General features: G+C 56.4%; 1 protein-coding gene and 1 non-coding gene across 2 annotated transcripts; both read right to left on the bottom strand.

Moving 5' to 3' along the window:
• Positions 1-2,725: 2,725 nt before the first annotated feature.
• On the bottom strand, positions 2,726-2,798 carry TRNAL-UAA (transfer RNA leucine (anticodon UAA)). The gene has a single exon. It is a non-coding gene; the product is annotated as a tRNA-Leu (tRNA).
• A 5,282-nt stretch (positions 2,799-8,080) lies between these two features.
• LOC148298256 (uncharacterized) lies at positions 8,081-8,677 on the bottom strand. Its single transcript, XM_088277008.1, has one exon. The coding sequence runs from the start codon at positions 8,675-8,677 to the stop codon at positions 8,081-8,083; it is 597 nt and encodes a 198-aa protein (XP_088133134.1).
• Positions 8,678-26,218: the final 17,541 nt, after the last annotated feature.

Genomic DNA, 26,218 nt, shown 5'->3' with positions numbered 1-26,218 from the left:
TACTCTAGGCTGGCTTGGATGGGGGCAAGTCGCTTGTCTATTTGCTTGGGGCGCGCACAATGTGGGAAAAACTGCTGTTATTGACGCTTGGCGCGATAGGCTTGCACATTATCGTGCGCGAGTTGCTCGATGACGGCGCAAAAGCAAGAGACGTGGATCAGCAAGAACCTGATTGCCGTAGTCGGCATGGGAGTAGCATGGTACATGGGGCATTCCGGCGCGACGGCGAACCTGACTGCGATTGCAAAGGACGTGACGGCGCTGGAACGCCGCGCGACTAAGCTAGAGGACCATTTGCCGCAACACCGTCGTTTCATGGGCTGTTCCGCGATGGCGATAAAACAGGCTGAGGCCAAGCTTAGGCTGGATACGCCTTGCACTTTGGAGGTGCCGCAATGAACACGAAAGTAGCAGCGCTGCAAACTTGGCTCAATACCAAAGGCGCGGGCTTGACCGTTGACGGCAATGGCGGGCCTGCCACGCGGGAAGCCTTTTACAATGCGTTCGGCAACAAGAACGCGCCCGCCGTTACCGATACCGAATTGAGCGCCTTTGCTGGGCGTATCGGCGGCGATCTAAAGCGGCTGCGCGCGGTTGCGGCGGTGGAAAGCAGCGGCGGCGGGTTTCTGGATAGCGGGCATCCCAAGATACTTTGGGAGCGGCATCACTTTTGGAAGCGCCTGCAATTGAATTTGCCATTGATCAGCAATCCCAAGCCGGGCGGTTACACGCTGGACGCGGATGGCGACGGGCGCAATGACAGTTGGGAAAAGCTTTGCGAAGCGGCAATGTATGCACCGGGCTGGGCAATCGAAAGTTGTTCGTGGGGCAAGTTTCAAATCATGGGCTGGTGGTGGAAAGACTTGGGCTATCCGTCTGCTATCGACTTCGCGTGGTCAATGCGTGAGAGCGAAGCCGGGCATTATGAAGGGTTGGTAAGGTATATTCAGCACAACCGGCTTGCGGGGGCGTTCAAGGCGCTCTCAACTAATCCAGAGACGTGCCGCGCGTTCGCGTCCGGTTACAATGGGGCCGGGTATCGCAAATTCAGTTACCACGAAAAACTTGCCAAGGCGATGCGATGACAGCCTCAATCCCGCACCTGCGCGTAGTGGTCGCTGTAACCGGCTTTGTCCTGCTTGGCTTTGCGGCGGTTAGCGGCTATGTACTCGGCTGGTCGGACGATGAAGTGACCAAAGGCAACGTCATTGGCACTTGGCAGAATTTCAGCCTGCTTGCCGTTGGTTTCTGGATTGGCTCGTCATCGGGTGGCAAGGTTCGGGACGACAACGCGGCATCTGGCAAGCCGGACGATCCGATTAACGTAGCGCCAGCGCCGGGAGATTCGATGTGACCGACACCCGCATAGAGATGATCAATCACGATCTAGGCATATTCATTGACCACTTGGGGCTTGAATATCCGGTTGTCTGCTATCTCGATTCAGGCGGTGAACGCTGCCCAAAGGATGAAGGCGACTACGCTATCGCTGGCATTGAGGGGCGCTGGGTTACCCTAGACCTGTCGGAATTTGGTTTGACTGGAAAGGATGTGATGCAATGACATGGCTTATCGCCAAACTTGTCCTAGGAGGGGTGCCACAGCCCGTCGCCAAGCTGTTCGCGTACTTGGGTGCCATTTTTGCAGCCTTCGCGCTCCTATGGGGCGTCAAGGCAATCTATGACAGGTCTATCGTGCGAGAGCATGAGGCGGACGTATCGCAGGCTGTCAGCATTGCCACGCAGGCCGGTGCAGAAGCCGCTGCAAGTGCCAGTGCTTCGACCAGTGCCACAATTGAGGCTGGCAATGATGCGGCGCGTAATGCGGCTGAAAAGTCGGATGATCCGTTGCGCGATGGTTTGAAGGCTTTGAAGTGATCCCGGCCACGGGGTTCAGTGGCATGATTGAAGGATAATACTATGTCCAAGGATGAAGCACAGATTGAAGCTGAAATTCAGGCAAAGGGTTTGAACGCCCCGCGCCTCACCCCTGACCTGATCGATTCCACGATTGTGTCAGAGCAATACCATGTGTTTGCCGGAACGACCATGACTGTCTGCGCACTGACTTTGCGCAATGGTTACATTGTCACTGGCGAGAGTGCCGCCGCTTCGCCGGAAAACTTCGATCAAGCCATTGGTCGCAAGATTGCCCGCGATAATGCCCGCAACAAGATTTGGTCCCTTGAAGGCTATCTGTTGCGCGAGAAACTGACAGCATGACCGCGCGTCAATCCATAGTTGTGGGGCTGGTTTGCGCCAGCCTCGCACTATCCGCCTGTACGCAAAAACCAGTGCGAATTGCAGTACCCCCGGCGCAGTATCTCACTTGCGCCCCGCTACCGCCTGCACCTGATTTGCCAGAACGCGACGGGACAGCCGAAACGCAGGACCGGCGCGATCTGCTTATGCTGGATGGGTATCTGTCGCTACGGTCGGCCTATGGCTCATGCAAGGCGAGCGTTGATGGTGTGCGGGCTTGGGCTGAGACGGTAGGGTAGGGCGCTCCCTTTAGGGGTGGAAGTAGCGCGCCCTTGGATCGTTCCGCCATTTGCTGCGAGCCGGTTGATGAGTTTCCGGCGGGTCGGTTCCCCCTTGCGGGTTTACATCAAATCGGACCAAGTTCGCGCTGATTGCGATTACTCGCACAATACCGCTCTGCAAGCCGACTGTCCCTTTTCGCAGCGCAGTTACCTTACGGAATCCGCGCGGGGTGTCAAGGGTGGTGCCGGGTGCCGGGGTTGAACCGGCGCTGGACGGATTTTAAGTCCGCTGTCTCTACCTTTGGACTAACCCGGCATGGTGAGGAAAGCGACGACGCCCTTATGAGGGGCCAGCTCTACCACTGAGCTACACTGCAATGTCTGGTCAAACTATCCATTCCCGCGCCGATGTCAAGCATTGCCCTACCCGTCTTATTGTGTCATACGGATTGAGGCAGTCCACTCAGTCGCTTGCGTCTGTTTGAGACTAGCGCGCGGTATTGGCGGGGTCGCCCGCCGCGCCGAAAATCCGGGGAAGGTCCGGTGACTGCGATCCCAGAGCCGGTCTAGAACGGCCCATGCAGTGGAAGGCTGCTACATTTCATCCCGTTCATCCACACTAGGCAGACTGGATAGCAAGTCTACCGCGAATGCAAGACCGGGGCCGAAGTCATAGCCGTCATATTCAGGATGCTGTTTCAGCGCCTCAATCGCCGCCTCTCGTGATATAAGGTCGGTCATTGCTTTGGCTCCTTCAAAAACTCGCGCGTCACTTTTCTGCATTGATCAAGGTGCGCTTGGTCTTTTCCATCGACGTGCATCCATCCTTTCAGCAACCCTTCCGCCATTCCGATACGGCGGTGCATGGCGATGTGCGCCAGTTGTTCGTCAGTCAGTGGCATGGTTCACCTCCAGCGTCGCGGGGTCGATTGCGCTTCGGACGCGCCCATATTGGTGGATTGCCTCAATCAGCTTTGCGTCTGAACCGGCTGTGCCACCCGATGTTTGAGCGTGGACAGACAGCCAATCCGCCGCTTTGACCAAGGCGCGGGTTTTTATCGCAATGACCCGGTCGCTTTGCAGGTCAGCAACTATATCGGCGAGAATGTCTGCCAATGGGCGCGGGTCGTGTTCGTCGCTTTGGTACCAGTGCAGTACCGGCTCGATAGCCTTGGCCATCGCCAGCGGGTCGGGCATGGCGGATAGGGCGGCGCGGGCGAGGTGTTCATAGTTTCGCCAGAGCGGCACAAGGCCAGATTGACCACGTGGCGCAGGAACAAGCCTGTCAGGATCGCGGGTGCCAGTTGAGTTAGCTACCATCGCCCTCGCCACCCGTTCCAGTTCGCTAGGCTCTGTCATCTCGTCTCTCCGAGTAGTTGGTGGGCTTCAAGTTCATCCAGCTTTTCGGTCACGCCTGCGAGGATTGCTTCCAAGCATTCTTCTGCTGTCCACATCTCCCGTTTATGTGGACCTCCCCAATATCGATTATCGGCATCGACCTCGCTGATATGCTCACGAAGCACCGCCGCACACCGCTCCTGCATAGCCTTAGCCATCGCCAGCGGGTCGGGCATGGCGGATAGGGCGGCGCGGGCGAGGTGTTCATAGTTTCGCCAGAGCGGCACAAGGCCAGATTGACCACGTGGCGCAGGAACAAGCCTGTCAGGATCGCGGGTGCCAGTTGAGTTAGCTACCATCGCCCTCGCCACCCGTTCCAGTTCGCTAGGCTCTGTCATCTCGTCTCTCCGAGTAGTTGGTGGGCTTCAAGTTCATCCAGCTTTTCGGTCACGCCTGCGAGGATTGCTTCCAAGCATTCTTCTGCTGTCCACATCTCCCGTTTATGTGGACCTCCCCAATATCGATTATCGGCATCGACCTCGCTGATATGCTCACGAAGCACCGCCGCACACCGCTCCTGCATAGCCTTAGCCATCGCCAGCGGGTCGGGCATGGCGGATAGGGCGGCGCGGGCGAGGTGTTCATAGTTTCGCCAGAGCGGCACAAGGCCAGATTGACCACGTGGCGCAGGAACAAGCCTGTCAGGATCGCGGGTGCCAGTTGAGTTAGCTACCATCGCCCTCGCCACCCGTTCCAGTTCGCTAGGCTCTGTCATCTCGTCTCTCCGAGTAGTTGGTGGGCTTCAAGTTCATCCAGCTTTTCGGTCACGCCTGCGTCAATGCAAATCCGGGTGATGTGAGACAGGCCCCGCGCTGCGGTTCTGCGTCCCGGTGCACCACATGTCAGCGCCTCAAGCTTGATCCGTGCCAGCCCTTCCCGCAGCGCCTCATTCTCAGCGCGTAGGCGGGCAAGGTGAGCGGCTTCTTCGCCTGTCAACGCCAAGGCGCTACGGACGCCATTCGCTGCATCGTGAATGATCGCTTGTAGGCGGGATTGGAGCGTGTGTTCATCGGCCATGCGGCGTCTCCTCTATAAGATGGGCGTGGGCTGCACGAACGCGATTGATCCGCTGTTCTGTCGTTCGGTGCGGATAGCCAAATGCCAGCAAATGATTGAAGTGCGACCGTTCATTGTGAAGCCAAGCCTCCAGCCCAGCGCGGTCTTTGAATGTCGGGTCGGTCATGGTCGCACCATTTCTTCTGGATCGACGCCAAAGCGCCTGCAAAGCTGCGCTGCATAGGTCGAACCTAGGCAGAACCTGTCTGCCACAACGGTCCAGCGCGGAACCTTTGGCTTGCGGCCCAAGCGCGAGCATTTGCGCACCGCCCTGCCAAGCAGTTCTGCATCAGGAATATCGTTTACATCTGCCATCACCCTGCATCCTTTTGCTGGTGTTCGCCGCACCAATTATCCATCATCACAATGACAGATTTGGCCAAACGGGTTCCCGATACTGACATAGACGGCGGGAACCTCTTGCAAGGACCGCGATCATTGTCCGCGCCAAGCCACCAATGACACGTCCCGCACACGGACCTAGGTGCCTCACTATCAGGCATGACCTTGATCCTTGAACGAGAGGGGGTGTCCGCTTCTGCGCCAAGTTTCTTGACCGCGATCATCCTTGCGGTAGTTCGACTTGCATTGAATACACGTCCATTCCTGAAAGCTTGGGGCCGCGCCGAAGCTAGTCGATGTCATCGAGTGACGTTGCTTGCCGCCACAAAATACACAAGGTTCACTATCAGGCATGGGGGTGGTCCTTACTGGTGAGAGCGGCGTGCATGTGATCAATTTCAATGCGTAGTAGGCAGCAAAAATGAGCGCCCCGATCTTACCACTGATTGGAATATCCATTTCTGCTAAAAACAGACCAAGCGCGATCCAAGCGCCGGGCCACCACGCAAGTACCCCCTCCAACACAAGAAACGTGCGAGCGATCACACTGCTTTTCGGTGTCTCACTATCAGGCATTAGAGCCTCCTACCTGCGTGAACGGCGAACCCCGGCCAACGCTAGCGTATAGGTGCGCAAGCCATTGTGCGGCCAAAGCATCGAGCGCGGCGGGTTCAATGTTCTCGATTGGCAACTTTGCCTCGACATCGCCAATCAGGACGTGCGCGACCCTTGGCGCGACCCAAGCCCTGAATGTGATCTCGCCAGTGATTGTTACAACGTCAGCCATCACACATCATCCCTAACTACGCGCTTGCGGGCCTTTTCGGATATGGCGCGGCGAACCAATTGACGCACTGCGAGTTGTGCCTGAAGCCCTTCGATTTCATCATCCAGCCCGGCAACGCGCGCCTTTTCACGCGGGCGGAGTTTGTCGCGCCAAGTCATGCTGCCACCACTGCGATATTGCCGATTACTGATTCATCATTGGACCAGCCAATGTGAATTGGAACGGCCCATGCAGCAGCCTCGCGAACTACGTCTTCTGGGATTGCCAGTGGTCGATCTAGCCCGGAATAATATTTCCGCTCGTCTATTGCTTCCCAGCGATCCTGAGCAATAGCATACTGAAACCGCCCCTTAGCCTGCGCCCGCCGCTCTATCTTATAGCTACGCAGCAAAAGAATGTCGGAACGGTCAGAAAATTCCCATACCTCGCGGCTCAATCCGTCCTCAGCTTCGCGGTAAATCATTCGCGCCATCGCTCAATCTCCTTCCCGCAAGCAATGCGCCGGATATTGCCGCAAGTCAAGCGGTATTCTCTACGCGGTAGGCGATGATGTCGGTATCCTTCAAATAACACGTAGACGTGCCAGCAAATTCACCTTGGCGGATATCCCAATTCCACGCTCGCGCTTCATCGGTAGTCCAGCCCATCACACCACACCGCAGCATGATATAAATGCCGCCTGGTGGTGAAGTGATTGGACAGCCCAAGCCATCATGCGGGACAAAGCCGTCTGGTAAGGTCATGGTGGTTTCCTTTGTCATGCTTGATCATCCCAAAATTCCGGCGAGCGTGGCAATTCCACACCATGCCGCGCGGCATATGCGTCAACGATTGTCAGTAAATTGGCGAATTGAGACTTGCTCAAATCCCGCGTCCGTTGCCCGGCCAGAAACATGCCACCGCCTTCGAGTTCCGGCAGATAGCGCATTTCATTGGATAGGGCGTTCATTAGGCGCAGCTTGCAATCCGCCACCGAGAATTGCCCAAACGTATCGGGCAGGGCTTTGCGCAGGGCTGTAACCCAACCGTGCAGCGCCGCGTTTTGCTGGATATTGCGCGTTTCCTCGCCTAGCCGCATAACGTACCCATCCGGGGCGGTGTCGATCAATTGCTTGGCATGATCGCGCTGGCGGGGGCCGACAAGGCGGACTGTGGCAGTCATTGGCCGTCACTCAAACCAGCCCGTGCCGCCCGTATTTCAGCAGCCCGTGGCGACGCCTTGCAAAACGCCTCGATGAGATCATAGGGACCGCTTGGCGTGCCAGCCCAGAAAGTCGCCTCTCCGATAGTATGCTGGCGCGTGTGGCATTCCTTACACAAGCTGACAGCCTGCCAGTCATGCGGTTTCTGGCCCATGCCCGCGCCCGATTCCATGCGGACGTGCGCCGCCTCAATCGGCATACCGTTGCACCCCTCAATTGAGCAATGATGCGAGCGGACAAACGATAGATGCGCCTGCGAACGCCACCGGCTAGAACGCTTTGGCGCTTTGGCAATCTTGCGTGGTAGCATCGCCTAAATCCTTCACGGTTTACCCTGTAGGGAGGGTCTCGCCACCGTGCCTTATGCCCGCGAGAAGGGTCGTTGACTGTGATCAGTAAATGCCTTCATTCGTGGCAAAGGGCACTTCATCGGACAGGTCGTCCGCGAAGCTTTGCTTTTCAGGCGGTGAACCTTGCGAGCCATCGGGAACGCGGCGTTCACTTTCCCCGCCCGGCGTTCCCTGAATCGTGATGCCGTTCGTGCGGACCTGCAAATAGGTCTTGCCATTATGCTCGCGCGTGGACAGTTCCCCGGAGCAAGCAACCTTGCTGCCCTTGCGGAGAATGCGGGCCAAGCCCTCGGAGCCTTTGCCCCAGCTTGTCACATCAAACCATGTGGTGGTCTTTTCGCCATTGGCAAAACCATTGACCGCAACGGACGTGCTGCACATCTCTGCGCCGGATTGCGTAGTTTGTATTCAGCGTCTTTGCCGGTCGTGCCAGCGATTGAGATAATTTGCATTAGTCCTGTCCTTATCCAGCGGCCAGCAAAGCGACATTGCTCTGCGCGGCCTTGATCAATTCTTTTTGCTCAATGACGTAAGCGCGCCATTCCTTTGGCACGCCGGGGAAGTTGGTCGTCCAGTAGTCAACCGTAGTCCCATCATCGAACGACGCGCGAAGGCCGTTCAGAAACAGTTCCACACTTACCGGCACTGGCGCACAGACATTGGCGCGCGACTTGTCATAGAGCGCCAGCCCGAATATGTTGCCAAACGTCCGCGCGGCCCGTTTCAGGCTATCAGTGACGGCCTCCTTAGTCGCGCCCTCGATTGCATCGCCAACGCCTTTAGCGAAGCCGCTGCCGAACCCTACGTCCTGCCGTGTGACCGGCCCGATTTTGAGGGTGCAAATGCAAGTGTATGCCGCTGCCCATTGGTCCTTGCCTTCAACGCGGTCCAAGGCATCGCGGCGCAAGTCAATCGCGTAGGACCAGCCATCGAAACCGAACACGCGGTTCAATTCATTGATGCAATGCCAACCCTCGATGTAATCGCCTTTCGGGCCGAAACTCCCGGACGGCTTGACGATATGCGCCGGGTCTAGCGGCTTGACCAGTTCGGCCTTCATTGTGTCAGTGAACATGCTCTCGCCTCTCTAACTTGCGTCAACTTTGGGCATAGTTCGGGTTCCGCTCTTGGTGGACCCTGCAACGGGGGTAGTTCCCGTCTCAGCCCGCACCGAATCCGAAAGCAACTTCAGCCGCCTTGCGCGCATCCGCTGCTAAATGGATATCAAAAAAGTAACCTAAATGTCGCGTCCGTCCATCAACTCGGATTTGCGCTCGCCACTTTGACAATGCCTTTACCCAAATTACACCGGTAAATCCGCTTGTGTTTTTGATGGATTTTAGGCGGTTTCTCATATTGACCGCCACAGTTACCTCTCTGAGATTTGTAATGCGATTGTCCGACCTATCGCCGTTTTTGTGGTCTATCTGAAGATCCGCCCATCGACCGTGATAGATTGCAAAAGCAATCCTATGAGCAGACACTCGAACGCCTAATACAGAGCCTTGCCTGTATCCGTGAGAATCCGCCGTATAGGCCTCTTGCCCCGCATTGCGAGAGTTCCAATCTTTTGCCTGCTTAGGGTAGCGGAAAAGCGCCGCATCACGTTCGCGCCAAAACAGTTTACCGCTGTCCGGGTCGTAAGTCAGCACTTGACGTAGTGCGGAAATAGAAGGTAATGGCTTCATGGTATCACGCCTCTAACGTGGTGCAAGGGCGGGAAGTAGTCCAAGTACTTTCCGCCCCAACCTCATGCCGCATCACTTTCAGCATTGCAAGCACTTTCTTTGCGCTTTGCCATACGCGCTTTTCCGCCCATACTGGCAATCTCCCGGCGTCGTTCCGGCGTCATGCTGGCGGCACGGGCTTTGGCGGCTTTGATATGATGCTCGCTTTTCATATCGCCTTACTCTCCTGTTTTATTTCGCACCCCGGCAGGCACGCTGGCAGGGCTTTACGGGCGTATTCTGCCAGCCATGCTTTCAACGTATCGGCATCGTGGGCCTTGATATGCTTCAATAGCGCGGCGTGGTCGTTCACAATGGCCACAGATTGCGTTCTAAGGCCTGTTGCGGCGCGTTCGATCCGTTTGGCAGACGCTGATAGCCTAGAGGCCGCTTCTAGGGCTTGCTCGGCGTCAAACCGCTGTTCTAGGTCGTCCGACTGGCGCAACACTTCTTGCGCGGCTTGTTGCTTTGCGGCGGCGGCTTCCAGCAATTCCCGTGCGGCCTTATCGGCAGCGGCTTTTTTCGCAGCACGATACGGCGTCAAGTGCGCGGACAATGCCTTTTTCGCAGCGTCCAGCCGGGTGGCGACGGGTTTGTAATTCGCCTTCACCGCATCGCCAGCGGTCTTGTGCGGGCGGTATTCGGCTTCGCACTTTTCGTCCGCCAGCTTTTGCAGATCGCGCACGTCATCTAGCAATGCGTCAAGTGCCGCGTCCTGTTCATCGGTTGTGACTGGCAAGGCAATGCTTCCCGATACCAGCTCGAATAGCTGTTCGGCTTCCATTGCCAACGCCTCATGCGGCGGGGGCGCGTTGCCACCTATGCCAAGGCGGTCAGTCACGACCTTTTCCCGCGCACCATAAACCGCGCCAGCTTCGCATGGTTAGCGACGCATTCGGCAAGATAGCCGTCAACGCCAGTCATCATGTTGTCGGCCTGTGACACATCCCCCCGGCAACTTACGGCAATGGCAAGGCCAAGCGTATCGGTCAGCCGCTCAATCACGTAGGCGATTGTCTCAGCGTCGCCGGTCAATTCTTTGGCGACCAGTGCGGATAGCTTTATGCGGAATTCACTAGTCATTAGCAGGCCCCATTACGTTCGGCGCATCGGGCTTTTCCGCATTGGCAAGGGCTTCCGATACGGATTTGCCAAAGCCAAAGTTTCCACTCGCGAGCGTGACGCTAAAGCTATCCATCGCCTTGATCCGGTAGATTGCTTTGATGTTGTGCCGGTCGATTAACGCGGTAAGGTCAAAGTCGTTCATCGCGTTTGCTCCTTACGTTCCCGGCGCAGCGTCCAGAAACGCGATTGTTCGGGCAGCATGGGCAACAGCCCGCGATAGTCCCGTTGCGTTGGTTTGGCGGTGTGCCAGACTGGATAGGGGGTCATGCTGCACCGCCAATCAGCCAGCCAAAGGCAGCGCCAATTATCGCAAACCATAAAGTGCCCGCAGCTGCCTTGCGCCAGCAGAGACCCAAGGGTGGAATGAACGCCGCATAAAGCGAGAACGCAGACCAAACGAGACAGCCGATAGCGGCACCTGTAATAGCGAATGTCATGTCCAATCCTCCTGAAGTTCCGCCCGCCGTTCATCGGACAGGCTGGCAAGGTGATTGCGCGATAGTTCAATTTCACGTCCCTGCGGTTCGCGCGGATAGTCCTCAATCCACGGTATTGACCGCAGCGGGCTTGGCAGATCGCCGTCATAGGTGTGACCACCTGCGCTAAACCGGCCAAGCGGTTTGCCAATGCGTTCGTGCAAATCAGCGATGGACGATACCAAGCAAGCAGCTTGCGTGCGGGTGCGGCTAGTCATTGGACTGGCCTCGGGATGCGAGGGCGGGTTGTGATAGACTGGCGCGCAGTTGGGCTAACCAAGCGTTGCGCGCGTCAACTCGCTCGACTTCTTTTGCCTGTTCGACAGTGTGGTATGAAATATCTTTCGACACCGCCGCCAATTTGCCCTGCCGCCATTCTTCGCCGTCGGCAGTTGGTCGCTCGCGATACATGCGGTATTCACGCCCACAATCAAAATCACGGCCTGTGCGCAGTTGCTCAAGGGCAAAGGGCTTAATCCCTTCTGGCGCACGATCCCAAGCTTGAACCTTGGCAATCATCGCATCATAGCGCTGTCTTTTTAGAATGTGATCGGCCCGACCTTTTTTGTCGGAGGCATCCCATTCGTCAATTTCGGCTTGTGCGGCTGCGGCAGCTTCCTGCGCAGTCATGGCATTGAGCCGGTCGCGCTCGACCCGCAATTCAATCAGCCTCTTTGCCTCATAGTCGCCCAACTCAAACCGCTCTGGAATTGGCGCGTCATGCGGCAAGTCGCGCATCGAAATCAGAGCGCCCATCCCACGGGCAAGGTGCCAAACGAAATCTGACAGTTCGGTAACTTCGCCATCGACTACGGCTGCGGTATATCCAGTCGACATGTTACTCTCCAGTTCCCAAAATAACGCTATCCAAATCTCTCACAACATCCTGCACTGACTGCCATTGCGTGATGTTAAGCAGGTTCAGGCTTGCGAAGATCGTCATTGCGAGCGCAAAAGTGACAATCATCCAATACCATGCGGCGCAAAAGGCGCGGGTCATTGAATTGCCGCCTTTTCCGCATCGCTGACCAAGCCAAGTTGGTTTGCGCGCATAATGAAAGCATCATATGCTTGCTGGGGAGACAGGCATTTCAGCTTCATATCGAGCGGCGCAACCTGGTCGGTCCACTTCCATCGGTCGCGGTTTTCCATGAGTTGCAGTTGCTCGGTTGCCAGCATCACTCTATCGGCGTGCTTGATTTCTGGCGGCAGATTTGGCGACAATCCAAACGCTGGCAGCAAGACAGCTTCCACCCGCGCTTCGACCTCTTTATAGTCTAGCAGCAGTTCTTTGAGTGGTTTTGGCATATCGCCGATGAACGCTTCTGCGGCGTCGTGCAGTAGGCCTGCCACGGCAAATTCAGGCGCAACGATCTGCGATACATAAATCGAGTGTTCCGCGACCGAATAGTAACGCGAGCACTGCCCGCCGAACCGGCAAGTGTTTGCCAAACCGCGCGCGAGTTCATTTATCGTGAATGGCCCACTAGGTGTGAGAAAGTCGAAATACCTGCCGTCTGCGGTAAGGATGGTTGGTCCTAAAATCATAGCGTTTCTCCGAGTGCGATCATGCCGAAGGTGGCGAGCCATAGGGCGCGGGTCATAGCTTTGCCTTCCAGCATTTGACGCAGCGGGTTCCGAATGGTTCGCCAGTCTGAATGTTGACAAACGGACTGCGCTTCCATTCATGGCGACACATCAAGCGCCGCACCCAGGCAGCTAATTCTTGGAAAATCGGCTTGCTCATTCGCCTGCCTCCGCTGCTGCTATTGCGCGGTCGAACGCAGTGAACGCGGCAAGTTTGAGTGCGGACTCAATCAGGTTTGCCTTCGCCTCGTCAGTGACATCAAGCAGCCAAGCGAAGTCAGAAATCGGCCCGATTGCGACACGATACTCCCATTCAGCAGGGTCATCGTCTTCGAAATTGTTAGCACTCTGGTAGCAATTGAATTGTTGGCCTGCGCTAATCCGGCGTTCGACAAATGGAATCGCGGCAACGGCCTCGCGGAACCTTTGTTGAAGGTCCGTCTTACGCAGTTCATCGGCTGTCTGTGTCATTGTGCGCTCCATGTTGCGAGGGCTTGGGTTGCTTCGAGTGCCCACTCGCCGCATTCAAAACGCTCGCGGCTTGCAAAGTTCATTTCCAGAGCCGTCCGCTGCAATCTGTTGCGCGCTAACTCCAACGCCTCAACCAGCCCAGCTACAGCAGGGTCAGGGGTGCGATGGCCCCATGCTTCGATTGCGCCGGATTCAGTTGGCTTGCATGGGCCTGCCGTGTTGCAGCAAGGGCATGTGATGCGGTAACTCCACAGCGCCCCGCGTGCTGGATCGCGATGCACGTATGGCCGGGCTGATCCGCCCCCGCAAAACGGACAAGCCTTCAACGCGGGTGTCTGTTCTTGGGTCATGACTGGCGATCCAATTCATGAAACTGGTTCCAGCCTAATTGCTGTGCTTGGAGCCGATCCATGTCGGCAAGAACGCGACATGCCCAGATAGGTTTAGGTTCGCCCCGTTCTGCGCTTTCCCAGCCAAAGCGGAAATCGCTCCGCTCTTGCAGACCAACAACATGATTTCCGATCTTGCTCATGGGATAAGTTCCTTTGCTGGAACGCCTAATGCCTCTGCAAAAATGGAGAGCATCTTGACGTCAAAACTGGACCGACCGCCTTTAATGTTGGCGATCTGCGGACGTGACCGACCGACCTTTGCGGCAAGTTCCTCTTGCGTCATCTTGGCGGATTCACGGGCGATCAGGATCATCATGCCGACATGTGCGGCGGTGGTTTCAATCTCGCCGGTTCCCTTGCAGTGCGGGCATTTCATGCTTCACCTGTTGCGCTGGCGATTGCTTGGCGGGCGTCAATCAGCATCGCGTTAGTTGCCGTGCCGCCGTTGTTCACGATGGCTTGCAGAGCCTCAAGCAATGCGGGGGCAGATGCGATCAGGCGGGCGTTGGCAGTGTCTGTCTTTGGTGTGCGACCATTTGAATGCGCCATGAAACAAATGCGCATATTGGGCCCGGCCCAAACAATGTGATTCTCTGGACCGCCATCAAATGACCAAGGCCCCGGCGTATGCGTTCCCGGTACAGGCGCGCTCATGATTGCACCGCCATACGGCTTTCTGCAAACGAAAGCTCAACCTTGATTGCCTCGCGGAACTCACCCAGAAACCATTGCAGATCAGCCGGAAAGCCATTAGCCCGATGACTGTGCATCCACTTGCCAAGCCTGCGAAGCCGAGCGCTAATCGCATAAGGCGCGGCACGGTCAATCCGGCGCTGCAATTCGCGGGCCTCATTGATAACCCGGCGATCCGTTTCGCTGTGGAAGCGGGTGGCGCGGATTTCGTTCATAGTTGCCATTGGTCAATCTCCATTGCTTGCACCCTTGATAGGCGCGCCGCGCAAGCACGTCAAGCGTCGATTTGCAAATTATGTGCATTTATTTGCTTGACGTGCGCAAAACAGCCTGTAAAATAGCGGATATGGAAAAAACGGAACGCCTCAAAATACTGGAAGCCCGCGCATTTGACGTCGGCTTATCCATGAAGGAAATCTGCCAGCGCGCGAAGGTGGCGCAGTCAACCGTGTCGCGCTGGCGGGCTAACCCGGACGCGATGACCAGTGGGCCGTATCGCAGACTTATGGACGCGATTGATGCGGAGATGGCGGCATGATGACTGAAAATCAAAAGAAGGCGTTGGCCAACAGCTATGCCCGGCGTGACGGCGGACGCTTGTATTTGGGCAAGTGCAGCGCAGTAGATGTTCGCGCTCTAAATGAGGCTGGTTATGTTGCTTATCACGACCATCCCGCCCTTTTGACGAAAAAAGGGCTGAGCGCGCTGGCATTGATTGAAACCGGCGGGGCAATCCCTGCCAAAGCATGGGCAGATTGAGGGTGGTATGAGCAAGTTTGCAGCAAACACTAGCGTTTCTGTCGGCAATAGTAAGGCCGAGATTGAGCGCATTGTCGAACGGTATGGCGCGGCAGCTTTTCAATCCGGCTGGAACGCCGACAAGGCGGTTATCGCGTTTGCAATGGCCAATCGGCAAGTGAAGTTTACACTTGCGCTACCAGATCGCAATGATCGTGAATTTACGCACCACAGCCGTGGCGCTTGCACCCCGGAAGCTGCGTTGCGTAAGTGGGAACAGGCTTGTCGCCAACGGTGGCGGGCGCTCGCACTGGTTATAAAGGCCAAACTTGAGGCTGTCGAAAGTGGCATTAGCGTTTTCGAGGATGAGTTTATGGCCAATATTGTTTTACCGGGCGGTCGCACTGTAAGCGAAGAGGCCCGGCCCATGATTGCGCAAGCCTATGACACTGGCCGAGTGCAGGCTCTTTTGCCAGACTATAGGGAGGTAGCATGATGCACGAAATCATCGCAGCAGACCGCGTTACTCATTCACCTGATATGGATTGCGACACTGGCCCGGTTTACAGCAATTTCGAGATGTCTGTGATCGCGGCATTTTACATTGTCTGCGGCTTTGGCCTTGGCATGGTTATTATGGCGATTGTGACGTGAGCGACCTCGACGCCGAAAGCCTGACTGATCTCCAATTCTGGATGGCTGGTCTCGTCGCCGTACGTAGGCACCCGCTTATTCTGAAGGACGCTGCCGAGAAAAGGATTGCCGCCAACCTTGCAAAACTTGGCTGGGGTGATGTTGAAAGCGGCGCGGGGAATGAACGTATTTTTCGGCTTAATCAGGCTGGCGAAGATGCATTTGCTTTTGCCTCTAGATCATGGGCGGAATACTAAATGACTGACAAACCCGCCCCGCCACAAATTTACGACCACGGCAACAGCCCGGACCTAACGCAATGGCTGGCGCATGTGAAGGCGTTCGGCTGGCCTTTTGAAGCGTTTGATGATCCGCGCAAAAAACTGCGCGTTCTTGATCTTTTCTCTGGCATTGGAGGTTTTAGCCTTGGCCTTGAACGAACATGCGGATTTGAAACCGTCGCCTTCTGTGAAATCGAAGCGTTCCCGCGCAAAGTCCTTGCCAAGCATTGGCCGGGCGTCCCCTGCTACGATGATGTCTGTACCCTTACCGCAGAGCGTCTTACTGCCGATGGGATTGGAGTTGACGTTATCACAGGGGGCTTCCCATGCCAAGATATTAGCACGGCTGGAAAACAGGCGGGCATGGGTGAAGAAACCCGTAGCGGCCTCTGGAGTGAGTGCCTTAGACTTATTGGCGAGCTACGACCCGGGTTCGCAATCTTTGAGAACGTCGCAGCTCTGCTGGTTGGCCCGCCTGGACAACCCGGCGCATGGTTTAGCCGAATACTCGCAGACTTGGCCAGCGTCGGGTATGATGCGGAATGGGAGAATATACCAGCGGCGGCCTTGGGCGCTCCCCATTTGCGCGAACGCGTCTGGATTGTGGCCTACCCCGCTCAAAAGCGAAATGCAGGCTCATTTTTCATGCCGCACGATAGCCAAGATGTTCGCGCGGGGTTTGAAGCAAGAACATCTATGTTACCGCCCTACTCTCATGGGATGGTCGCGGCATCAGGTGACTATACTTTACGCGCAGGCGATGGGTTTCCCGAGTTCCTGGGCCAACTTAACGGATATGGAAACGCCGTAGTTCCCCAAATTCCTGAACTGATCGGCAACGCAATACTCGCTGCAATAGCGAAGTCTGCAACCCCCCCATTTTTCGATGATCCGCGCAATGTGAAGGATGGCGAATGAAACTCCCCAACATATTCCGCCGCCGCTCCGATGGCCGGGCAGTACCTATCGACCCCCTAGAAACCGCAGCCGCAACACTGGCAAAACATGGCGCTAAGAAGCGGCGTCTCGCACAGGGGCAGCTTGTTGCGGAGCGCAATGCGAAGCTGGCGAAGTGGATCGCGGGCCATCCGCGCCCACCGTTGGCTGAAATTGAGGCGGAACTATCGCCGTTGTTCGAGCGGCTGGATATGCGAAGGGCGGCGCGATGAAAAAGCCTAATTATGAGCGGATTGACCGCTTCGCCGATATGCTGGCGCAAGGCAAAAGCATCCCCCGCATTCGTGTGGATATGAACCTGTCTAAGGGCGCGGCGCAAGGCATTATGTCCCGGCTGCGCAAATCCCTTGGACCGCAGGCCGTCTAATGGGCAGGAAAGCAAACCACGCCGATAGCAGTTTTTTCAGCCGCGTTCGCATGGGAGAGGGGTTGTCGCTATCAAACGGCGATGCCGCGCACAAGATGGCAATGCAGTTGGGGAGCGAACGATTGCGGGATAGGGTGTTGCATGCGCTGATTAGGCGGCAAGGTATGAACGGAAATCCGCATGACCGCCCTTGAACGCATAGCCGCTCAGCTAGAGGACATGGCCCGGCAACTACGGTCTGGGGAGATAACCCCGCCTGAGGATGTCCGCCACATTGCGCGCCAGCTTGATGCGCAGATTGAATTGAGGGACTTGTGACAAAGTACAACGCCCAGCGCACGGCCTGCAATCACGGCCACACACACGCCAGCAAGCGCGAGGCCAAGCGGTGTGGTGAATTGCACCTGTCGCTTAGGGCAGGGGCTATCAGCGCGCTTGTGGTGGAGCCTACGTACTATCTGCACGTCAATGGCGCGCCGATCATCATGGGCAACGGGCATAAAGCGAAGTACCGGCCTGATTTCGTCTATCTGGAAAAGGGGCGGCTTGTGGCAGAGGACGTGAAGGGTTTTATCGTTCGGGACTTCCCGCTCCGGGCCGCGATTTTTCGGGCGGGCTATCCAGAGATTGAATTGCGAGTGTTGAAATAATGTCCCGTGAACTGTCAATCGCCACGCAGCGCAAACGCGCCAGCGAAATAGAGGCCATCGCGAAGGCTAGGCGGTTGACGCCGGACGAACTGGCAGAATATGACAACCTAGCGCACCGCAGCTACATGCGGGCATGGCGGGCGCAGCGCGATGAAGCGAACGGGCGCAACAAGTACAATTCATCCTGGAGACGGCCCTGTGACGCCGTTTGACATAAGGTTGCCGATCATCGCTGCGGGGCTTGCATTTTGTCGGTAATTTAGTAAACACGTTGGGCGCGGCTGCTTCCTGTCTTTGCGAGAGGGGAAGCACGACGCGGCAGAACCTCTTAGGAAAGGGCCGACCGCGCCCATGAGCGATTTAGACGAACCCGCGCCAAAAGGCAAGACGCCATCGCCACGCGATATCATGCGAGCGCGCACAAAGCGCGGCGGCTGGACGCGCGCAACGTTGGCCTCATGGGGCGTTCCGTGGCCACCGCCAAAAGGCTGGCGTAGGTCCTTACTTGAAATTTGGGATAGGGAGCAATTGTTCCCATGAGTCGCTGGTTCCGCTTTTACAACGAGGCGTTGGACGACCCAAAGGTGCAGCAGTTAGACCCCGTGGTGTTCAAGCATTGGGTCAACCTACTTTGCATCGCTTGCCGCCATGACGGCAAACTGCCTAGCCACGAGGCTATGGCTTTTTCCTTAGATTGGACATTATCGGTCTCGAATCGCTGCTTGATCGCTTACTTATCGCTGGCCTGATCGATGTGCGGAAAGGCGGTGCTAACGGTAGCTACATCGCTCCGCACGGATGGGAGAAAAGACAATATAAATCAGACACATCAACCGAGCGTGTGAAACGTTTCAGAAACGCTACTGTAACGCCGGTTGAAACGGCCCCAGAGACAGATACAGAATCAGATACAGAAAGAGTAGAACCTAACGGTTCTTGTGCATCTGGCGATGCACCCCTGACCGTCTCGGAATTGGTAGAGGATTGGAATAGCCTCGCTGGCCAACTTGGCTTGGCGAAGGTTGCGAAGCTGACCGACAGCCGAAAGAGACGGGCGGCTGCGCGGCTACGGCAATATCCAGAAATAGAGGCGTGGCAGCAAGCCTTCGCCACAATTCGCGAAACGCCGTTCTTGCTTGGCGACAACAAGACCGGCTGGCGAGCTGACTTCGATTTTTTGCTGCAAGACAAATCGTTCACCAAATTAGTGGAGGGATCATATGGGCAGGCTTAGTGCGGACGCACCGCAAGGATTTAATCGGGAATTGCAAATTGGCGAGGCGCGACATATCCCGATTAAAGACCGCGACGGCAGCTTGATCGAAACTGTTACGCTGTGGCGCACTGCCCGGCCATACGTCCATGATCTATGCGATGCCTACAATAGCCGAAATTCTGGCAGTCAAGCGGTAGAATGGATGGTCGGAGCGGATGGCAATTTACACCTGCAAAACGTCCAATCCCCGCACGGCCTGAAAAAGCAACTGGAGGCCAAGGCCGAACAAGAGCGGCGCGATTTCAACCATCGCCAGCAATATCCCGTTGCCTAACTTCCCCGCCACTGAATTTATGAAGGACGTAGTAGCCCACCGCATGGGCAAGCTATCGGTCAATGTGATCCGGGAACGCTGGAAAGCCGGGGCGTATCGGGGTTGTCCGGTGGAACTGGCGCGGTTTGAACTAGGAGGAACAGGGTGAAAAGTCGCCAAATGAAACGTATGTTGGCCCGCACTCGGGGACTATGCCATTGGTGTCAGATACCTCTCGCACGGCCAACTGCGACAAATCATAAGCCGAACATGTTTACCCGCGATCACGTTTATCCGAAATCGCGCGGCGGGGAGGAAGTTGTGGCATGTTGCTGGCGCTGCAACAACATGAAGGGCGATGATACCCCGGAACAGTGGCGCAAGTTTATGGCTGACAATCCAAACTTTCGTGAGATGCGGACCCGCGCCGATGTAGTCATATCGAAGGAGGAAAGGCGCGCCGAGATATTTCACAAGCTGCGCATTTGCAAAATTCAACCGGCATGGCCGCGTGATGTGCTGGTTCCGCTGTGAAGGCTTGCTGCATAATAATCGCACAAATGCAAAATAACCGTTGACATTGCGGATAGGCGCGGTAAAAGGGGGCAACGAAAGGGCAGCGCCCGCCTAACTGGAGAAATTGAGATGCTTGCGACAATCACAATCGAAGGTGCTGAACAAGAAGTTCGCTGCGACTGCTGCAATCGCCCACTGAAAGTAGGCATTAAAACTGATAAGCTGGGGACTATCGGAGCAGATTGCTTCCGCGCCGTCATTATTTCTGACCACAAGCGCTTTTCGCAAGGAAAGCCTGATGCTAAATTTCTTCGCCAATTGGCGATTGCCGTAGAAACCAAATCAGAAGAATGGCACCGCCTTTGTGGTTACCCTGTATCATCTCGCAATTACGTTCTGGCTGAACAAGCATAACCCAATCAAGAGGAGATACCGATATGACCGAGCCGACCGTTTACCACAACGTCCACGACAAAACCGGTTGGGAGCGCGGCCCTTGGGATGACGAGCCGGACAAGGTGTCTTGGCGCGATGAAGCCACCGGTTTGCCATGTCTGGTTGTTCGTAGCCGTAGGGGCAGCCTTTGCGGCTATGTTGGCATCAGCCCTAGCCATGCGATGCACGGCGTTGATTATGATGGTTGCAAGGTGGCGACCGAGGATGGCTATCCTGAGGTCCACGGCGGTCTGACTTTCGCGGGCGGTTGCCAGCACGGCGATGATCCATCGCGTGGAATTTGCCATATCCCGGAGCCGGGAGAGCCTGATAATGTGTGGTGGTTCGGATTCGACTGCGCCCATGCTTGGGATTACAGTGGAATGGGCGATACGCCTGAATGGCGCGAACGCTGGAGTAGAGGTAGCGATGAAGTCTATCGCGACCTCGCCTATGTGCAGCGCGAGTGCCGTAGTCTTGCCAAGCAGCTTGCCGCATGACCGGCTCCGAACTTCGCATGATCCAAGCCCAGCTAGGCGTGAGCAACATCACGCTGGCGAAATGGCTTGGCCGCACCCCCGGCACGATCAGCAGTTACCGCGCCGAGCCTGATAACCCGCTATGGTCGCCAATCCCCCGCGCCGAGGCGATGCTGTTTGCGATGCTCGCTGCGGGCGAACTTCCCGAAAGGATGAGGCCATGACAAAACTGAGAATCGAGGCGCACTTCGAAATCGGAGAATATGATCCGCTCAACCTTAATTTGGCGGACTTCAGGGCGATGCTTGATCAGCGCGCCACCAGCATCGACGCGACCGATGAAACTGGCAATGTCGAAATTGAATACGAAAGCGACCCTTACGATAGCGGGGGCACACTGTCAGCCTGTGTCTGGCGTTGGGAAACCGACGATGAGGAAGCTGAGCGCGAGGATGCGGAAACGTCCAGACGCGCCGAGGCCGTGCGCGTGGCTGCAATCCGCGCCGAGCAGCACGAGCGCGCCGTTTTTGAAGCCCTGAAAGCCAAGTTTGAGGCCAAGCCATGACCACATTAGCCGAACGTGTCGAAGCTGCGGACGGGGGTCACCCGCCACAATGCAGCGACTTCGACAGCGACTGTGACGAAATCGAGGATAAGGTGCATTGCTGGCTTTATGATCCCATGAAGGGATTTTGCCCATTTCTACGCGCAAGGGAGAGTAAGCCATGAGTAATGTTGTTGACTTTGACGCGGCCTATCGTCGTAGGGAGCACGAGAAAATTCGCGCGTGGGTCAAGCGTGACGACCCAGATCACATGGTGGCCAGCTTCGCGGCGTTGGTAGCGGCTTATAAGCCAATTCGCAGGCCAAAACCATGACCAGCCCGGTAAGCGTCCTTATGGATCATCTGGATATGTACGGCATGGGGTATTTGCCGGGGAGGGTGGTGTGACCGCCGTAATTGGCCTAGTCGCAATCGCGGCCCTAGCTTATGTCGCATGGGGAACTGCATCGTATTCCGAAGCTGACGGGAGGTTTAAATGACTGACGAATGGTATGATATCGCGTGGATCAATTTCACTAAGGCGATTCTGCATGGTTGCAAAGGCGAAGGTAATGAAATTGAAAAGGTGCTGACCGATGAGGAACGCGAGCTAGTCTATGCCATAAACGAAAGGCACGCCGCCGAGATGAGGCAGTTGCTGCGAGACATTGCCGCATAGCCCTTGCAATTCCGGCTGATTTAGGTGAAGGTAGGGTATGGCAAAAAAGAAGCGCAAGCCCGTCCAGACGGTAGAGCCGACACCAGAGCAATTCGCGTCCGGCGAGTTCCACCGGGCAGGCATGGCTTACAAGCGGATCGCCACAATCGACACAATGGCGCAAACCGGCAAACTAACCGCGCGCCAGCACTATGGCCTATCACGTTATCGCGATGTCGCAACGGCAACTGAACGCAGCCCGATGCGCGATAGCCTCGATAAAGCCCTGTATGGGCGCTCTGACGGCCAAGGCGCACCATTAAGCGGCACAAGGGCCAAGCAAGAGCTAGACAGGCTGGAAGGGGCATTAGGATCGCTTTATCCGATAGCCCGTGCAATCGCCATTGACGACCAGTCGGTAAGCCAATGGGCAATGCGCCAAGGTGCGATTGAACGGCAAAAGACCTTGCGCGAAAAAGTTATCACATGGTTTGAGCCGCGCCGGAAAGCGCAGCAAGCCGCGATGCAGGACATTCAGAGCGCGGGCGATAGATTGGCCGCTGCGATAGGCGCTTGACAAAAACAACGTAACCGTTCATTCGGTTCGCTAATTGGCGAAGATGCGCCATAGCCAAGTGTGCATGAACATAAGGGCCGTGTCCATGGTTGAATATAACATGCCAGCAATGGACGCAGCCCGCTTTGGTGGGCCACCGGGTTGGGAGTACACTGCTGCGTCAAGCGATACATTTGGCATGGGCCACGGGATCAAAAGGCCACGCATTGCAGATGGCGAGATGATTCGTCACGCAGTAATCGGACCTACCGGTTTCGCGATGCTGTGCTTCAACAGGTGGGCGTCGGATAGGTGACCGAAGCCGCTATTGAAAGCGAAGTTAAGCGCGATGAGGCAGGCCGCTTTATTGTGCCACCTGTTTCGCCTGGAAGGCCCAAGGGTGCGCGTAACAAATTGGGTGAGGCGTTCATTGAGGCGCTGCATGACGACTTCAACGACAATGGTGTTGCTGCAATCCAAGCGGCCCGGCTTGAAAGCCCCATTCAATATGTGAAGGTGATTGCGGCTTTGCTTCCAAGTGAACACCGGATTTCATTCAATGATCAATATGACGGGATGACGGATGCAGAGCTTGCAGACCGCGCCAGACAGCTTGCATCGGCAATCGCTCCTCTCCTCGCTGCTGGAACTGGAGACGTTAACGCAGGCAATGCGGGCGCGGCAGGCGAGGCAATCGCTCCTCGCATTCACTGAGTACACTAACCCGCTTTACATTCGGGCTGGGCATCACGAACGGATTTGCGAAAAGCTTGAGGCTGTAGAGCGCGGCGAGATTGACCGCCTCATGATCTTTATGCCGCCCCGGCATGGTAAATCAGAGCTGGCGAGCAAGCGTTTCCCGGCATGGTGCCTTGGCCGCGACCCTAAGCGCCAGATCATTGCGGCGAGTTACAACAGCGACCTTGCTAACGACTTTGGCCGCAACGTCCGCAATCTTGTTGCCGAGCCTGAATTTGGGCAAGTGTTTCCCGGTGTAAGCTTGGCCCTGATAGCCAAGCCGCTAACCGAATGAACACCAACGCGAAGGGTGCTTATGTTGCTGCGGGTGTAGGGACGGCGGTAACGGGACGCGGCGCGCATATCGCTTTGATCGATGACCCGTTCAAGGATCGCGAAGAGGCGGACAGCGAGCGGCGCAGGGATGTAGTTTGGGACTGGTATCGTTCAACGCTTTACACGCGGCTAATGCCGGGCGGCGCGATTGTCCTGATCCAGACGCGCTGGCATGAGGATGATTTAGCAGGCCGCATTCTTGAGCAAGAGGCGGATCAATGGGAGGTGCTAGAGCTTCCCGCGATTAGTAAGGCTGGGGAAGCGCTTTGGCCTGAATGGTACAACATTGAGGCGCTAAGTCGGATCAAGGCGACAATCGGCCCGCGTGAATGGTCGGCGCTCTATCAGCAGCAGCCGCAGCCGGATGAAGGCACGTTCTTCAAGCGTGAATGGTTTAAGACATCGCAAGGCCCCGCAAACCTGCGTTACTACGGGACAAGCGATTACGCGGTTACGGACGGCGGCGGAGATTACACGGTGCATCGCGTTTGGGGTATTGACCCTAATGGCGACGTTCACCGCGTTGACGGGTATCGCGAGCAAGCAACTAGCGATAAATGGATTGAGGCCAAGCTAGACCTGATAGCCAAGTGGAGGCCGTTGTGTTGGTTTGGCGAAGGTGGTGTGATCCAGAAGGCGGTGGAGCCGATGTTGCGCCGCCGTATGCGCGAACGCAACGTGCATTGCCGGTTGGAATGGCTTTCGAGTGTGGCGGACAAGCCGACGCGAGCGCGAAGCTTTCAGGCGATGGCGGCAACGGGCCGGGTTCACTTTGAGCCGGGCGCAGACTTAAGCGAGTTTCTGGTGTTCCCCGCTGGCAAACATGATGACGATGTGGACACGGCAAGCATGATTGGCCGGGCGATTGATCAAGCGCACCCTGCGATTGTGAAGGCCACCGTGCAACAACCTCGCCGTGATGGCTATATGCCAAAAGAACAAGCTGATAACGACTGGGTGACGGTGTAGGAGGAATGATGCAAGACGCCTCCTATCACACGGAACTTGTCCGCAAGTTTGAGACAGCCGAAGAGGCAAGCCAGAACGCGCGTGCTGAGGCTGAGCGCGCCCGTGATTATTATGACGGCAAGCAGCTTACGTCTGACCAGATCAAGGCGTTGAAGGCCCGTAAGCAACCGATTGTCATTGAGAACCTTATCCGCCCCAAGGTTGACTACTTGTGCGGGCTTGAACGGCAAGGGCGTACCGATCCGAAGGCGTACCCACGCACCGCACAGCATGACGACGACGCTAACTCGGCAACGGACGCACTGCGCTATGTGACCGAGGATCAAGATTTCCCGATCAAGCGTTCCGGCGTGTTTCAAAACATGCTGATTGAAGGCTTTGGCGGCATCGAGGTCTTTGCAGAGCAAGGCAAGAGTGGCATCGATCCTAAGCTGAAGGCATTGGATTGGGACCGGCTGTTTTATGACCCGCACAGTGCCAAGCCTGATTTCAGCGATGCGAACTATCTCGGCTATGTGACGTGGATGGACCTGGACGAGGCTAAACGTCGCTGGCCTGACAGGGTTGACGTTCTGGAATCGACGCTGAGCAAGGGTAATTCGTCCCTGTTCGACACCTATGAGGATAAGCCGCGCTGGGCAATGTGGAGCGACACAAAGCGCAAGCGCGTTAGGATTGTGACGATATACGACCGTTGCCGTGGCGGTTGGGAGCGGGGCGTATTCACGTTAGCGGGCGAGTTGGAGGAACTGACAGCATCGCCGTTTGTCGATGAGGACGGCAAGCCAGAATGCGCGCTGATCCTGCAATCAGCTTTCGTGGACCGCGACAACGACCGCTATGGCCCTGTTCGCGATTTCATGACGCTTCAGGATGAAGTGAACAAGCGCCGGTCGAGGTTCCTGCATTTGGCGAATAGCCGCCCGGTACGGATTGACCCGGCCAGCGGGCTTGATCCTGAAGAGGCGCGGAGGGAGTTCAACCGTCCCGATGGCATCCTGATCGCAGCGGCTGGCGAAGTCGAAGACCTGTCCAGCGTGAACCAAGCAGCGGGCCACTTCAACCTGCTGGCTGAAGCCAAGGAGGCGATCAAGTCAGTCGGCGCTAATGCGACTATGCAGGGTAAGTCCGGGCAGGATCAATCGGGCCGGGCCATCCTTGCATTGCAGCAGGGTGGTATGACTGAACTAGCCCCGCTGCTGGACAACCTGCGTCACTTCAACATTCGCGTCTATCGGGCGATCTGGAACCGCATTCGCCAGTTCTGGAATGATGAGCGCTGGGTGCGGGTGACGGACGACGAAAAGAACGTCCGCTTTGTCGGCATGAACACCACACAAGGCGCTCTGGCAGCAGTTAAGCTGCGTGATGCGATGAAGTCTGGCCAGATCGACCGGCAGACCGCACAACAGTACGCGATGCAGTTGCAGGCTGATCCGGCGATGCAGCAACCGGCGAATATGATTGCCGAGCTTGATGTGGATATCCAGATTGAGGAAGTGCAAGATTCGCCAACGCTGCAAATCGAGCAATTCGACCAGTTGACAAAGCTGGCTCCGATGGCCCCGCCGCAATATCTGCCGACTATTTTTGAGATGCTGATTGAAGCGTCTAGCCTTCGCAGCAAGGACAAGCTGCGCGATATTATGGAACAGGCCAAGCAAGCGCCGCCTGATCCTGCTGCTGAGCAGATGAAGCAAATCGCATTGATGGCTGAAACCGCCAATGTCGAAAAGACCCAAAG

Source organism: Brachycentrus maculatus, unplaced genomic scaffold (genome assembly GCF_059751285.1).
Source record: "Brachycentrus maculatus isolate JH-2025_06_01 unplaced genomic scaffold, ASM5975128v1 h1tg002296l, whole genome shotgun sequence".
NCBI lineage: Eukaryota > Metazoa > Arthropoda > Insecta > Trichoptera > Brachycentridae > Brachycentrus > Brachycentrus maculatus.
This window is presented reverse-complemented; position numbering and strand designations above follow the sequence as displayed.